Source organism: Oryctolagus cuniculus, chromosome X, assembly GCF_051225735.1.
Source record: "Oryctolagus cuniculus isolate XC-2025 breed Fujian yellow rabbit chromosome X, ASM5122573v1, whole genome shotgun sequence".
Classification (NCBI taxonomy): domain Eukaryota; kingdom Metazoa; phylum Chordata; class Mammalia; order Lagomorpha; family Leporidae; genus Oryctolagus; species Oryctolagus cuniculus.
In genome coordinates, this window is record NC_142888.1 from 133,074,651 (window position 1) to 133,090,832 (window position 16,182).

General features: G+C 43.7%; 1 protein-coding gene across 1 annotated transcript in view; it reads right to left on the minus strand.

The window, feature by feature from the left end:
• MPP1 (MAGUK p55 scaffold protein 1) overlaps positions 1–16,182 on the minus strand; it is a 32,086-nt gene that overhangs the window by 344 nt on the left and 15,560 nt on the right. The window contains exons 5-11 of the mRNA NM_001171384.1: positions 10,884–10,952; positions 7,634–7,830; positions 5,817–5,923; positions 4,392–4,472; positions 3,710–3,790; positions 928–1,130; positions 613–687 (exon numbers count right to left, since the gene is read on the minus strand). Of these exons, the coding sequence (NP_001164855.1) occupies positions 613–687; positions 928–1,130; positions 3,710–3,790; positions 4,392–4,472; positions 5,817–5,923; positions 7,634–7,830; positions 10,884–10,952 (813 nt within the window). The remainder of the gene's footprint in view (positions 1–612; positions 688–927; positions 1,131–3,709; positions 3,791–4,391; positions 4,473–5,816; positions 5,924–7,633; positions 7,831–10,883; positions 10,953–16,182) is intronic.

Here is a 16,182-nt window from a genome sequence, read left to right on the forward strand (position 1 = left end):
CTGTAGAGAGTTCAAGGACACTGCAGTTCTTGGAGGTTCTCTAATCAGAGCCTTCCAGAAGATAGCATGGACTTCACTAATGTCTCCCAGCCTTTCAAGCAACCATCAGAGCTGCAACCCCAGGACAAAGAGAATGCTGGCTGTACAATCCCAGGCCTGTTTGTTGGAGCCAAAACCAATCAGCTATGAAAAGACTGATCATTTAATACATCAGAGTAAAATGTAACAACACCAAAAGACATGCCAGATTGAGGTAAAAATAATACTTTGCAAATGCGCTAATTACCTAGAAATCAGTGAGAGGTCAATAACTCAATGGAAAAAGCTAAGGCCATGGCACAAAAGGCAATACAAAGGGCTCTTAACCTGTTAGGTCCCAGGTTCATTTCCACTTTATTTCAAGGATACCATAAGTGTTATATTGACCATTCAATCTCTGTTGCCCCAGCTCCCCCTCCTTGAGCCACCTGAGACCACTAGAGTGTGAGGGTTTGCACAAGTGTACAGCTCTGCCAGTTCACAACTAGGTCTGCTCTATTCTCTACCTATCATGGGTGCTGGCCTAGCTGACCCAGAGTAAACACCCATGACCCCGCACAACCTCTTTCTCACCTGAGTGCCCTGGTCAGTTGGTGCAATGAACACAATGAAAGGTGAAAGTTCTGCTGTCCGAACAATCTTCAAGGTCTACAGAAATGAAGGGCATGAGGAAGAAAAGGGAAAAATTGTAATTAACTGTCATAACACATTCTTCCTAATGGGCAGCTTTGGGTTTTATCAATCCCAGTATTAACTATCCTTCTCAGTACTACTGCTCTTGTTCCATGCTGACCCCAAGAAGTTCCCAGGAGCTTTGCTCTATAAAGCCCCTTCCCCATCTGTTACATGGCTGAACCCAACCACTCTTGCCTTTCCATGCCTACTTACTTGGGGCTCAATGTCAAGGATGGCAATCTTGTCCTGCTTATGAATCTGGTGCACTGTTTCAAATTTTGTGCCAAACATGTTGCCCTGGTAACTGCCGAACTCCAAGAACTCGTTGGCAGAGATGTTCCTAGTCATCTCCTCCGTTGAGATGAAGTGGTACTCCTTCCCATCTTCCTCGCTCTTCCTTGGCGGCCGTGTTGTATCTGTGGACAAGAACACCCAACCCCCGATGAACTCCCATCCTTGCCATCTCTTAGGTGTTCAAATGGCCTTTGGTGCAGTCGTGGAAGCGTCGATCACATGGGCTGACACTAGATGGCGACAGAGACCAGGAAATCTCCCATCTGCCTAGACCATTCAGAGCCCAATGTTTTGATTTCTATGATTATTTTCCTTACAGAAAGTTACATCTTTGGGCCGGCGCCGTGGCTCACTAGGCTAATCCTCCGCCCTGCAGCGCCGGCACACCGGGTTCTGTCCCAGTTGCCCCTCTTCCAGACCAGCTCTCTGCTGTGGCCCGGGAGGGCAGTGGAGGATGGCCCAAGCGCTTGGGTCCTGCACCCCATGGGAGACCAGGAGAAGCACCTGGCTCCTGCCATCGGATCAGCGCAGTACGCCGGCCGCAGCGTGCTGGCCGCGGCGGCCATTGCAGGATGAACCAACGGCAAAGGAAGACCTTTCTCTCTGTCTCTCTCTCTCACTGTCCACTCTGCCTGTCAAAAAAACAAAAAACAAAACAAACAAAAAAAAAAAACAAAAAAACAAAAAAACAGAAAGTTACATCTTTGAAGGCACCAAATCAAAGAATATTAAAACTCAGAAATGAGGAACTGACAGCTGAAATATTTTAAAAATAGATCTATGGGCTACGGTCAGGTCAGCATTTCTTGAAAATTTAAAGTTTCCTTTTCATGAGTTGGAAAGAGTGCTTTGCTTTGCTTCAAATTTACATTGGTAAAAGTGGAAATGTTCTTGGGGTCGGTGCTGTGATGTAGAGGGTAAAGCTGCTATCTGCAGTGCCGGCATCCCATATGAGTGCCAGTTAGAGTCTTGGCTGCTCCACTTCTGATTCAGCTCTGTGCTATGGCCAAGGAAAGCAGTAGAAGACGGCGCAAGTCCTTGGGCCCCTGCACCCACGTGGGAGACCCAGAAGCAGCTCTGGGCTCCTGGCTTCAGATCAGCACAGTTCCAGCCATTGTGGCCATTTGGGGAGTAAATCAACAGATGGAAGACCTCTTTCTCTCTGCCTCTGCCTCTCAAATTTTTTTTTTTTTAAAGTGGAATGTTCTTAAATGTCATATTTTCTATTACATAAAATGTCTGCTGGGGCTGGTGCTGTGGCATAGTGGGTAAAGCTGCCACTTGCAGTGCCTGCATCCCATCCAGCTGTCTGCTATGGCCTGTGAAAGCAGTGGAAGATGCCCCAAGTCCTTGGGCCCCTGCACCCACGTGGGAGACCTGGAAGAAGCTCCTGGCTCCTGGCTTCAGATCAGTGCAGCTCCGGCTGTTGTGGCCAATTGGGGAGTGAACCAGTGGATGGAGGACCCCTCTTTCTGCTTCTCCTTCTCTGTGTAACTCTGACTTTCAAATAAATAAATAAATCTTTTAAAACAATCTGCTAAGTCAAATATGGCCCAGATACTGGAGCTTGAATCACAATCTCCTCAACCTCTGCCCTTCCCTCTTCCACTGAAGAAGTCAGCTGGTTGCTTCTACTTACCCATCAGCCCAGGGGTACTTGTGTTCTGCACAGAAGGTGCCACTGAAATGACATTCATTGTGGCCCTCCTGGCAGGGAGACAACTTCCAATTATGCACACATAAAACATCAAGTCAGGGAAGTTAGGAATAAACAAAATATACCAGGTTTAGAATTTGGTTTTCTATTCTGCTTAGCAGTGTCTCTTTATTCAAATATACACTGCAGATTCACTTCCAAGCATGGCAGACTTATCTAATTTCCAACCTAATCACTGACCCTGTTCTCCATACCTAGCAGTGCCACGGAGATTTCTGGGCTGTTCCTAAGCACTGCTTTGGTTAGAGGACATCTCATGAAACTCAGAGGCATTCTCAACACCACACAACAATGGGATACCTGAGGACATCACCATACATCCACTGAGTGGACTCTCCAAGTTAAGTAGGCAGACAGTATAGGACCATGAGAAAATGAAAAAAGCCTAATAGGTATACATTTTAGTACTTGCATAATATTTTTAAAGCAGGATAAAAACTACAGCTTCTGTTAAGAGAACACTAAGAAAACAGTTATTTTGCTGGTTGCAGTGTTTCTGGGAATAGATTTTTATCCTTCCAAATTTTCTTTGGTTTTGATAATAAAACATTTTAAAAATAGTAGGGGCTAGCACTGTGGCGCAGCAGGTTAAAGACCTGGCCTGAAGCACTGGCATCCCATATGGGCACCAGTTCTAGTCCTGGCTGCTCCACTCCTGATCCAGCTCTCTGCTGTGGCCTGGGAAAGCAGTAGAAGATGCCCCAAGTCCTTGGGCCCCTGCACCCATGTGGGAGACCCAGAAGAGGCTCCTGGTTTCGGATCGGTGCAGCTCTGGCTGTTGCAGCCATCTGGGGAGTGAACCAGCAGATGAAAGACCTCTCTCTCTGTCTCTACCTTCTCTGTAACTCTGTCTTTCAAATAAATAAGTAAAAAAGAACAATAATAGAGCACTATGATATTTCAGAGGAACAGTTGTGCTAAATGTGGTGCCAAAGCTCCACCCTCTAGGCTTTCCCTTCTCCAACATGGCCCGGAGCTACTTACACGGGGCAGGGTAGACAAACTTCTCTGGATTCTGGCTGAGCAGTGCATTCTTAATGTGGCTGCGACCCACCCCGCTGGCTCCTGTGGAAGGAGAGAAGAGGGTTTCCATCTCTTCCCCCCAAAGACAAAGGTGGAGATGAGATGTGGACTTCCAACTGTGAGCCTTTGAAACTGCCAACACAGGAAAGTGAGTTGGTGTTGCATCTTGGCTGGGCTTGGGGCCTTTTAGCTGTGTAGGAACTGGGGGCCAGCAAGTGGGGCTTTCTGTTTATTTTCTGGGGATGTCAATTTTCTGAACCCTTCAAAATGAATGGAAATTAATTAAGCCAGTGATTTTACTGGAAAGTTCACTAGAACACAGATCCTCTAAGCAACTGCTTTGCCTGTGAGGATGGGAAGGTAAGCCACCTGCCACACACCTGGGTAGGGAGCAAGGAGCCTGTTTTGGGTCAGGGTCACTGCTTGAGGGGAAGAGTGCTTCCAAGGGTTGTGAGGCTTAGTTTCACTCGTTAGGTGGACCCAGAAGACTCTCTACACCTGCTCTGTATGGACAGAACCTAAGAAACCTCACACTATTTTTCCTCATTGCCGTTTTTGGATGTGAATGTATGAGGCAGGGCAGGAAAATAAGGACAGAAATGTGTTCTTGAACTAGCAAAGCAGCATGGGGAAAAGAAGATACCAATCAGCACCAGGGTCTTCCTCTTGAATGCAGGAAGCCGAACAACTTCCTCGTAGGAGACAACATCCAACTGGTCAAAAACTAGAGACAAAGAAAAAGCAAGCAATGTTCATTTCCAGAGCTGAGGTGGGAAAGACATGCCCGGGTGAAGGAGCTGACACCTAGCTACCCTGGTCCTATTTAACAAGCATGGAAGGACTGACTGGACCTGAGGCTGGGGCAGTGGGGGTGGGGGGAAAGTGTTGCTTTGTTGTGCCATGAGCGTGTTTTTTTGAGTAAGGGAGTAACATGATCTCATTCAGATTTTGAAAGCAGAACCCTGGATGCTGGGTAGGAACTAGACTGCAGGGGAAGGGATGCAGTGAGTGGTAAGATCCTTGGCCACTCCCACTTCCACCTGACTCTATGCACAGTATTTATCCTCTGGAGGAACTGAACTGAGCATCGACAAGACTTTGACTGGTTTCTGATTTTTTTGGACCCTACAGGTCCTCCTTCTTCTTCTATTTTGCTGAGTCAACTTTCCTAGTCTCCCCGCACTTGCACACTCTCCATGGTTTCAGTAAACTGATAGCTCTCTATTCCAACACAGAGGTGGCTCTCATCTCCAGCTCCTTGGGACACACTATGTGGCCAGCTCAGAGGCACTCAACTCCTGAAATGTTCTTTATCTTATGAACCAAGCCACTACACATGGAAAACTGGGTCTCATCCTTGTCTACAATGGAATGGTAGATTATGCAGTCAACCCTCCATGTCCCTGCATTCTACCAACTGCAGGTAGAAAATATTTGGGGAAAACATTGCATTTGTACTGTTTTTCTTACCATTATTTCCTAAATAGTACACTATAAGAGCTATTTACTTAGCATTTTACATTGTGTTAGGCGTTATAAGTCATCTCAATGTGATTCAAAGTCTGTAAGAGAATTTGTGGGGGAAATACACACAGACTACATCACTTTATAAAAGAGATGTGAATATCCACAGATTTTGGTATCCAGGGGAGGCCTAAAACCAATCCCCCATGGATACTGAGGGATGACTATTTTATTTCCAACCACAGTAGGTTACAAGCAAAGCCAGAATTAATTCTTGGGAAAATATTACTCTCTGGGTGTTCAAACCTTGTGTCCAAGTTATGCTGAAGGTACTGACACACTGGAAGGCTGCTCACTTGGTTACCTGAGGGGTGAGGTGATGAGCAGGTGTAGGCAGATCACTTGCCTCCCTTACAATTAGTCACTGTCTCTGAGTGCACTGAGCTTATGAAAATGAGTCGAATAAAAGAAAACCAGAAACAATGACACACTTTCTATAGAATGCAGATTGCACACTGTATCATCTCCCCTGTCCTGCTAGGCACAGACATGGGGCACATTAGTGTTTCCCCAAGCCTACAGCAAAGGGGCTCGGGATGCTTACTTGAGCTGTGCTTCGCCAGGTACTTGTCTTTGTACTTCTTCTTCTTCCCAAAGGGACTGCAGCTTGGGGCTTCACTTGGGGCACACTGTGCCACACTTGCCACTCGCCTGGTAGAGAAGATAACCAAGGGATCAGCGGTGCTCAGTGGGATGGGAACAGGTGATCTTCACTGTCTACACTACACTTTCAAACTGATTTCCTTCTGTCTCTGCACTAGCCAGAAAGCCTTCTGTGGGGATGGCCTCCTGGCTTCAGGTACCTCTCTCCCCTCTGCCATCAGACATTCATGTGGGTATCCCAGTCAGTACCTGGTGGTGCAAATGTTTCAAGGAGGAAATGAAATCCACCACAGACTCACTCAATGCACTGCCCTCAGGAAGGAACCCGGATCCTTGAGTCTGTGGCTGGTGTGTCTCAAGAGATTGCAAACACAGCCCACAGAGAACACCCTGTGTGTGCTCTAGTGGTCTTTATCTGTTATGTCCCTACCTCACTCTACATTGCACATTCGTACATCTATGCATAAAACACACACCTGTACAACTAAAACGACAGCTTCAAAAACAATGTCTTCCATACTATGGTTAAGATATTCTAATATGCAAGCCAATTTTGACGTAGCTTCTCTGCTTCCTGACTTATGGCTGGACCCTCAACCACGAACCCTCCTAAGCTCTTCTCTCGGGGATTTTAATGTAATAAGCTGTGCAACACATCTGCTGCTCCGATCTGGTAGTGTTCTTCATGAGGCATTAGCCCTGAAAATAGCCTAACGGGACCTTTTCACCAATATCAGCCAGGGCCCACACTGTGTTGCCTTTGTGGGTTTAGTGCTAAATGCTTATTTCATGTGGTTCGCACCATGTTACTTCAACTGGTTCATCACTGGAGATGAGATCGACCAGGCATCTGATTAAAACTAAAATCCTGGGGACCAGTGCTATGGAGTAGCAGGTTAAATCGCTACCTGCAGTGCTGGTATTTCATATGGGCACGGGTTTGAGTTCCGGCTGCTCCACTTCTGATCCAGCTCCCTGCTAATGTGCCTGGGAAGGTAGCAGAGGATGTGCTGCACCCACATGAGAGACCCAGAAGAAGCTCCTGGCTCCTGGCTTTGGATTGGTGCAGCTCTGGCCATTGTGGCCATTTGGGGAGTGAACCAGTGGATGGAAGACCTCTCTGCCCTTGCCTCTCCCTCTCTGTAACTCTGCCTTTCAAATAAATAAACTTGAAAACACACAAAAAAATCCTAAAATCCTGGCACATGATAAAGCACTCTGGAGGTAGAAGGAAGGTGAGCACTAGCTATGTAGTCACTTGGAACTGTCCTCTGTGGATGTTTCTACCACTCCTACGGACATGAGATGTAGCCTGGGACTAAGTGAGCAACTGACTCAGGGACAAGAATTATTTCTTGTACATGCCAGCGATTTGTATAAGGACACATATAGTTAAAATGGTACTGTTTTCTGAACTCAGAAGAAATCTTCTCAGAAACAGGCCAGAGTGCTGGAGGGGTGTGAGTCTGGGAGGGCTGTCACTTGCTGAGTAAGCACAGGGAAAGCATTTGAGAAGACAGAGGTCCACATAGGGATGAAGAGCTGTTCGGGCTGCTTTCTGTGGCCTGTCAGTGAAACTCATCAACTCTGTGGCACTACTCCTGCCCCCTGTCACCCCCTTATGCCTAGGAAGCTAGGAAGTCTGCTTAGGAGAAGCAAACTACACATAGGAGGACAAAGTTTTGAAGCTAGGTAACTATTTATGGCAGGCATTTGCCCTTTCCATCTGTAAACTCCACCTGTACAAAAGCAGCTCACCATTCTTGCAGCTCAGGGGAAGGGATCAATCCTGCTGACTCCTTGGAAGAGCCTTCCACCCGCCCCTGCCACCAGTTGCTATCATCCTTGTTGATGATCTGGATAATGTCCCCAGTGACAAACTTCAGGCCTGCCTCCTTGCAGGGAATCAGATTGTCTTTTTTAGGATCATAGTCAAACTGTGCTCTCATGAACATCTGAAAAAGAAGGCAAAGTGAACTGCAGGCAGCAACTTCAAGCAAAACACTAGCCCCAGAGCAGGTAAGCAGAAAGTCACGCTGCAAATAAATAGGGTCAGGATTGACTGAGCAACAGGAAGGCAAGAAATGGTGGAGGGGCCCCGAAAAGAGGCAAATCAGAACACTGAAGCAACTGAACTACTATTATGGTTGCAGTTGCTGGATCTAGGATCTGTCTAGGAGCACAGAGCAACTACCATGTGAAAATGTATGCCTAAAACCATATTTTAGGAGCTGACATTGTAGCATAGCAAGTAAAGCCACTGCCTGCAGTGCTGGCATCACATATGGGTGCCAGTTTGACTTCTGGCTGCTCCACTTCCAATCCAGATCCCTGTTAATGCGCCTGGGAAAGCAGCGGAAGATGGTCCAGGTACCTGGGCCCCTGCACCCATGTGGGAGACTAAGAGAAGCTCCTGGCTCCTGGCTTTAGCCTGGCCCAGCTCCAGCCATTGAGGCCATCTGGGGAGTGGACCAGCAGATCGAAGATCTCTCTCTTTTCTCTCCCCCTCTGTTACTCTGCTTTTCAAATAAAATAAATCTTAAAAAAAGAAAATATTGTTATGAGCATCTTAAATAAACAGACTTTTTCTAGAGGACAGCCTGGCAATAAAAACATGTCAGAAGTCTTGAAATGTTAATAGTCCTTGGCCCTACAGTAATCTGAAATAAACAGCAACAACATATAGATAAGCATGTTCATCACAGTGTTATTTATAAAGTGAAGTATTAGAAGCAGCTGAATTTTCCAAGAATAGAGAACTGATTAAGTATGACCATCTACTGGCCATATTACTATGAAACTGTAAAGATCAATTTGGGGAGTAATTGATGCCCTTGGGAAATGCTGTTGATATGAGCATCTCTAAACAAAAAATACCTAACATACTTCTTCAATTTGATAATGAACATCTATACCATACATTTACAATGAAATATTGAAAGCTTTCTCCTTAAAATGAAGAAATAGAAAAGGATGTTTGCTATCATCACTCCTATTGGGATACTGTGAAGATCTCTCTTCTTCTCATAGACATAAACAAATGGTCCTACATGCATGACTTATGACAAAGGTGACGCTGCAGTACACTGGGTCAACTGACATGGCAAAACTGGATTTTTGGCATCTTACCTTAAAATATTTTAAAATCAATTCCAGAATGGTTGTGGGTCCGAGTGTGAAAAATAAAACAAGGAAACATGGGAGAACATCTTGACCTTATGCTAAGTAGACATTGTCAAAATGAGACATAAAAATTGCTAATAATATAAGAAAAAAAGTGATAGACCGGAGTTCACTAGGAGTTTCTATTCATTAATTGTACCAGGAAGAAAATCAAAAGACAAACCACAGAAGATGAGAGTGTTTTTGGGAACTACATAACAAAGGACTCTTCTTCCAGAATATATAAGGAACGTTTACAAACCAGTGAAAAAAAGCCTTGGACTGGTAATGTAAAAGAGAGGGATTTATCCAGGCTTTACCTGCTGCACCACAGCACAGGCCCCTTTCCACGAGCTTTTTAAAGTACAATTGTACATGCAACAGAGATGACTCCCACAATCAATAGTGAGAGAACAAAATGAGACACAAAGAATTCATACAGTATATCAATTGACATAAACTTCAAAAGGGGGAAAAATCTTTGTACATATACCCACAAAGACCAAAACTTCAATAAAAAAAACATTTACTTAAAACTGCACAATCATACCAGAAGTAAGTAACATAAGTCCTTGGGGAATGGATGTGGGAGAAGGAGTTTTTAAAAGAAGAACAAGTAACCTGTGGTAGCACAGTGATTTGTACATGGCAAGCCTTCAGTACTTTGGCACTATTGATCACTGGGCTTTATTGTTAACATTTTAAAAATATTTGCCAATTTGCTTGGTTAAAACCGGTATTTCATATGTATTTTAATTTGCCTTTATTTGATGACAGCTAAGAATGGCTATGTTTTCAAATGTTCAATGCCCATTAGTTTTCCCCCTATGAATGACCTCTTCGTTCTTTTTATCCATTTTCCTCATGGATTTGTATTGACTGTTCATTATCTGTAGAGAAAGATAACCTTTTCTTTTCATGTCTGCCCACTGGCAGCAAAGGCTCAGTATACAGACTACATCCAGCTGCTGCTCAGTTGATCCTCACTGTGTTCTGCTCAAGTAAACGGTGATAGGTGCTTGGTGTAGCAGTTGAGATACCATTTGAACTCCCATATTGGAATGCCTAGTTTGAGTCCCAGTTCTGTTTCTGATTCCAGCTTCCTGCTAATGCACACTTGGGAGGCAGCAGGTAGTAGTTGGATCCCAGCCAACCACATGGTAGACCTGGATGGGGTTCCAGCTCTTGGCTTCTGTCTAGTCCAGCCCTGGTTGTTATTGGCATTTGGGGAGTGAACCAGCAAATGGGATATCTCTCTGAGTTTTTTCTATGTTTCTCTACCTTTCAAATATAAGGAAAATAAATAAAAATAATAAAGTGCATATATTTAAAAAAAAAAAGTCATAAGGCAGGTATCCGTCTTGGTGGTTAAGGCACTGCTTGGGATGCCTACATCCCACATTGGAGTGTCTGGGTTCAAGTCCCAGCTCTGTTTCTGATTCCAGCTTCTTGTTAATGTATATCCTGGCAGGCAGCAGGTATTGGCTCAAGTGTTTGGGTTCCTGCCACCTACGTGGGAAACCCAGATGGAGTTCCTGGCTTCTGGCTTTGGCCTGATCCAGTTTGCCTGTTGTGAACATTTGGAGAGTGAACCAGCAGATGGGAGATCTGTCTCTGTCTATCTGTCTCTCTGCCTTTCAAACAAAATGAAAATAAATAGATAAAAAATTAAAAGAAATTTAAGTCAGAGAGCACCAGACATGGCATAATGGGACTCTGAGCCAAGCAGCTACACACTTCTGAGAGATTTGGAACTTAAAGTTAGAGTCATATCACTTACAATCAAATCTGCAAGAACACAAGACAACATGGTATTGAACCCTGTGGAGACAATGGTACTACTTACCTGTAGTGCAGGAAGACGACTTTGTTGGTTAGGAATTACTTTTAATGAGATAATTCCTTTGGTTTCTTTCTATTAAAAAAGAAAGGGGAAGTTAAATTGTAAGGAAAACGAATTTAGATGATTGAGGATTTTATAAAGTCACCCCCTTCCCGATCAAAACCCCAGGCTTTTCCCTCTCAACAGCCATCTTTCATTTAGAGACTATAAGACAGTCCTGTCTTTAACATAAAATTGCCATGTGCCCCCACAAATCAGCCTTACAATAAGAAGAGATACAAAGAATAATACCTTATAGCCACACTTTGTCCTCTACGTATTTTTGTTTGGTTTTTAAAAAAATAACAATGGTATACATTGCTATACATTGTTATACATGACTCTGTAATTTGCTTTACTTTAACATTACTTCATGGGCTTACTTATAGATTGATATGTGGCAATATCATTCATTATTTCTTTCATACAATCTGCTGCATTACATTTCCTTAAACATAGATTCTTAGGTATTTGCATTTAGAACTCTGTGGTGCAAATGCAGAATATAATGGTATGAGCATTTTGAATTTTAACAGCTATCTTCAGATTACTTGTCCAAAAGAGTATACAGGAGGGTCCTTTTCTCTAAAATTCTTGGCAAAATTGCATATTAATATTCCTTTGTGATTTCTGTCAATCTGATGGGTAGAAAACATTCCACAGTTTGTTTATTTTTTAATTTTGTCATCATAACTAAAGTTCAGCATCTTTTCTTTATTTGATTTAATTTATTTAATTTCTTTATTTAATTAATTTATTTAATGGTGATTCTTTCACCTATTAGTTTCCACCACAGCATTTTCTTTCCTAGGCTTTTATTTGCTGAAGGGAATTGGGCTATGGGTCCCCTAGATTTTCTGACAGTGGGATTCTGCTTGCTGTACTCTAACATGACTCTTGCTCTTCTATAGTACCTATTAATTAGAAGCTTAATCTAGAAAAAGGTTTGATCAGACTCATGGCCAATTTTTTGTCAAGACAATTTCAGAGGTGGTGTGTGTTCTGTCAGTCTGCTTGTTTTCTCTTTTTGGTGACAGCAGCAGCTGCTGCTGTTCAATGCTTAGCCCATTAATTTATTAGAAGTTGTAAAAGGGTGGTAAACTAACTCTATCATCCTTCATTTAACAGCCAGAATAATTACTTCGAGAAGGTTTCCACCTAATTAACTCCTACTATCTGGTTACCCACTGGTACAGTTGATAGAGGAAAAAAAAAAAAGGATAAATGCATGAAAGTAATGAAATGGTCCTTTCACACGCTTCAGATAATTTACATATAAATACTATAAGTAACCTACTTTAGAGTTATATTTAAAAATAATCCCCTAGGGTGCACATTGTGGCACAGCAAGTTAAGCTGCCACTTGCCACACCCACATCCCATAATGGAGCACCAGTTTGAGTTCTGATCTAGCATCCTGTTAATGTACCTGGGAAGTAGCAGAAGATGGTCCAGGTGCTTGATTACTGGCTACCCATGTGGTAGATCTGGATGGAGTTCCTGGCTCCTGCCTTCAGCCTGGCTCAGGTACAGCTGTTGTGGCCATTTGTGGAATGAACCAGTAGATGCAAGATCTCTCTGTCCCTCTGTCCCTCTGTCCCTCTGTCTCTCTGTCTCTCCTCCTCCCTATTTCTCCATTCTCTGTCACTCTGCCTTTCAAATAAATAAATAAATCTTAAAATAAAATACTCCTTTGCCTTTTACATTCATTTGCCATGTTCCTGTCCAATCTATATCTGATTGTTAATTTTCTTTCATCTGCTTGCTTTGAGTTTTATTTGTTCTTTTTCTATTCTCTTGAGGTAGAAACTGAGGCTACTGATTGCAGACTACTCTAAAATAGGTGTTCAATGCAATGAATCTCCCCTTTGGTATTGCTGTTATTGGTTTTCATTTTTACTCATTTCAACATATTTTCTAATTTCCCTTATGGCTGATTGTGCAATTTAGAAGTGTGATATTTAATTTCCAACTACTTGAAGACCTTCCATATTATTTTTTACTTCTTTTTTTAAAAGATTTATTTATTTATTTGAAAGTTTGAGTTACACAGAGAAGGAGAAGCAGAGAGAGAGAGAGGTCTTCCATCCATTGGTTCACTCCCCAATTGGCCGCAACGGCTGGAGCTGCGCCCATCTGAAGCCAGGAGCCAGGAGCTTCCTCCAGGTCTCCCACACAGGTGCAGGGACCCAAGGACTTGGGCCATCTTCTGCTGCTTTCCCAGGCCACAGCAGAGAGCTGGATCAGAAGCAGAGCAGCCGGGACTTACTGGCGCCCATATGGGATGCCGGCACTGCAGGCGGCAGTTTTACCCGCTATGCCACAGCGCCAGCCCCTATTTTTTACTTCTAATTTAGTTTCATTATGGTAAAATAGGGTGCTTTGTGTGATCTGAATCTTTCTAAATCTGTTGAGACTTGTTCTGTGACCTAGCATATGGTCTATCCTGGAGAATGTTCTGTGTGATGAAGAGAAGAATGTGTTCTTTGCTGTTGCTGGATTGAGTGTTCTGTAGATATCTGTTAGGTAGAGTTGATTGCTAGTGTGATTTGAGTCTTATACAAACTTCCTGATTTTCTGTCTACTTGTTCTGTCAAGTTTTTTTATCTTTTCTCAAAGATAACATTTTTAATTTACATTATAGTCAAAGGCTAATGCTCCATTAAATAAAGATTTCAACAAATAAAAAGTAAAAAAAAAATTTCAGCAGGAAAATAGGCAAGGGCTATAAACAATAATCAAATGAAAGGATGTTCAACTTTACTCATAAAAATTTTAAAATAGTCAAAAATCATTAAAACTATAACAGTACATAATTCTTAACACTGACAAAGCTTGAAGGACATCATGTTGAGTGAAATAAGCTGGACGCAGAAAGACAAATACCATATGTTCTCACTTTATATGTGGGAGCTAAAAATGTTTTTTTATTTTTATTTTTATTTTTTGACAGGCAGAGTGGACAGTGAGAGAGAGAGACAGAGAGAAAGGTCTTCCTTTGCCGTTGGTTCACCCTGCAATGGCCGCCGCGGCCAGCGCGCTGTGGCCGGCACACCACACTGATCCGAAGGCAGGAGCCAGGTGCTTCCTCCTGGTATCCCATGCGGGTGCAGGGCCCAAAGACCTGGGCCATCCTCCACTGCACTCCCTGACCACAGCAGAGAGCTGGCCTGGAAGAGGGGCAACCGGGACAGAATCTGGCGCCCCAACCGGGACTAGAACCCGGTGTGCTGGCGCCCAAGGTGGAGGATTAGCCTAGTGAGCCGCGGCGCCAGCCTAAAATTGTTTTTAAAAAATTTAAAAAAAGAGGAGGGGCGGGTAAAGCCACCACCTGCAGTGCTGGCATCCCATATGGGAGCTGGTTTGAGTCCCAGTTGCTCCACTTCAGATATAGCTCTCTGCTGTGGCCTGGGAAAGCAGTACAAGATGGCCCAAGTCCTTGGGCCCCTGAACCCACGTGGGAGACCTGGAAGAAGCTCCTGGCTCCTGGCTTTGGATCGGCACAGCTCTGGCCCTTGCGGCCATCTGGGGAGTGAACCAGCAGATGGAAGACCTCTCTCTCTGTCTCTACCTCTCTGCCTCTGCCTTTCTGTAAATCTGTCATTCAGATAAATAAATGTCTTTAAAAAAATAAAATAAAATAAGGGCTGGTGCTGTGGCATGGTGGGCTGAGCCTCTGCCTGCACGTCGGCATCCCATAAGGGCACCAGGTCTAGTCCCGGCTGCTCCTCTTCCCATCCAGCTCTTTGCTATGGCCTGGGAAAGCAGTACAAGATGGCCCAAGTCCTTGGGCCCCTGCACCTGTGTGGGAGACCTGGAAGAAGCTCCTGGCTCCTGGCTTTGGATTGCCCAGTTCTGGCTGTTGCAACCGTTTGGAGAGTGAACCAGTGGATGGAAGACCTTTCTCTGTCTCTCCCTCTCTCTGTTTGTAACTCTACCTCTCAAATAAACAAACAAAATCTTTTAAAAAATAAAAAAAAAACACAAAAAGAAAGACATGCCTGTGTGTATCAGTTTTGCTGCAAATACACTGTTTTGTTCTGTCAATTATTAAGATAGGGTCCAACTACTCAGTGTCATGACCTGACCCTAAAAGACCCAGTGGACTTGCAAATGCTCAACCCAGATAGAAAGTGCCCTTGATGTGGCCCAGAACTCTACAGGTCTATCAACAACAGCTGGGCCATACTGTAAGTTTTCTATGTGTCACTGTTGCCATAGTAACCGAGTACTATAGCTGGCTGATCTTCCAACACCTTGTCTTCCACTTGAATAGCCAGGAATTTATTTTCATGTGCTCATCTACAAACAGCTGAATCTCAGAATCCCATTTTGAGGGTTGGTTTCTTGATGCTACTCCTGGTACTAATTACAGTGTTACTCAGGACCCTGGTAAGAAATTGATGATGCCTTCAATAATGGTATTTAAAGAAACCTTAATGAAAGAACTATTCCCAAAAGTGTGAGCACCCTCAAGGGACTGAGCAAGGGATAGTGTGAAACATCCCAGGATCAACATCTTGGAGAAGCCATCACCACTAGTAGGCCAGAAAAGGCAGAAGGAACTCACTGCAAACTGAACCCACAGGACAGGCTCTGGCTTTCAGCACACTTGTCTGCCAAGGAAGCAGTAGGAATATAAGGTGTCTTTAAAAAGTTCATAGAAATGCATACTAGAAAACTGCATAAATTTCGACTGTCTTGTACTAAAATAAATTTATCTTTTAATTCCATTTTCCCACAAACTTTTTGACATTCCCTTGTATAAATAGCCCTTTTCATCTTCTAATTTGTTGATGAGTCAACAGGAGCCTAACTGATGCAGGCCTGTGATTACTATATTCAACTAACTTATAGATGAGGAAACAAAGACAGAAAAGTTAATTCACCTGCTGAAAATCATAGAGTGGCGGAGTTCAGAGCTGCCATTAAAGACCAAAGTCTGGGGCTGCCATTGTGGCATAGCAGGTTAATACACTGCCTGTGATGCCAGTATCCCATATGTGCACTGGTTCATATCCCAGCTAATGTACCTAGGAAAACAGCAAAGGATAGCCCAAGTGCTTGGGCTCCTGTCACCCATGTGACTGAGATGAAGCTCTTGGCTTTGGCCTGGCCCAGCACTGGTTGTTGCAGCCATCTGGGGAGTGAACTAGCAGATGGAAGATTTTCTCTTTCTCTCTCTCTCTCTCTCTCTCTCTCTGTCTCTAACTCTTTCAAATAAATAATTAAATAAAAAGTGAAAGGACAGAAAAAAACTTTA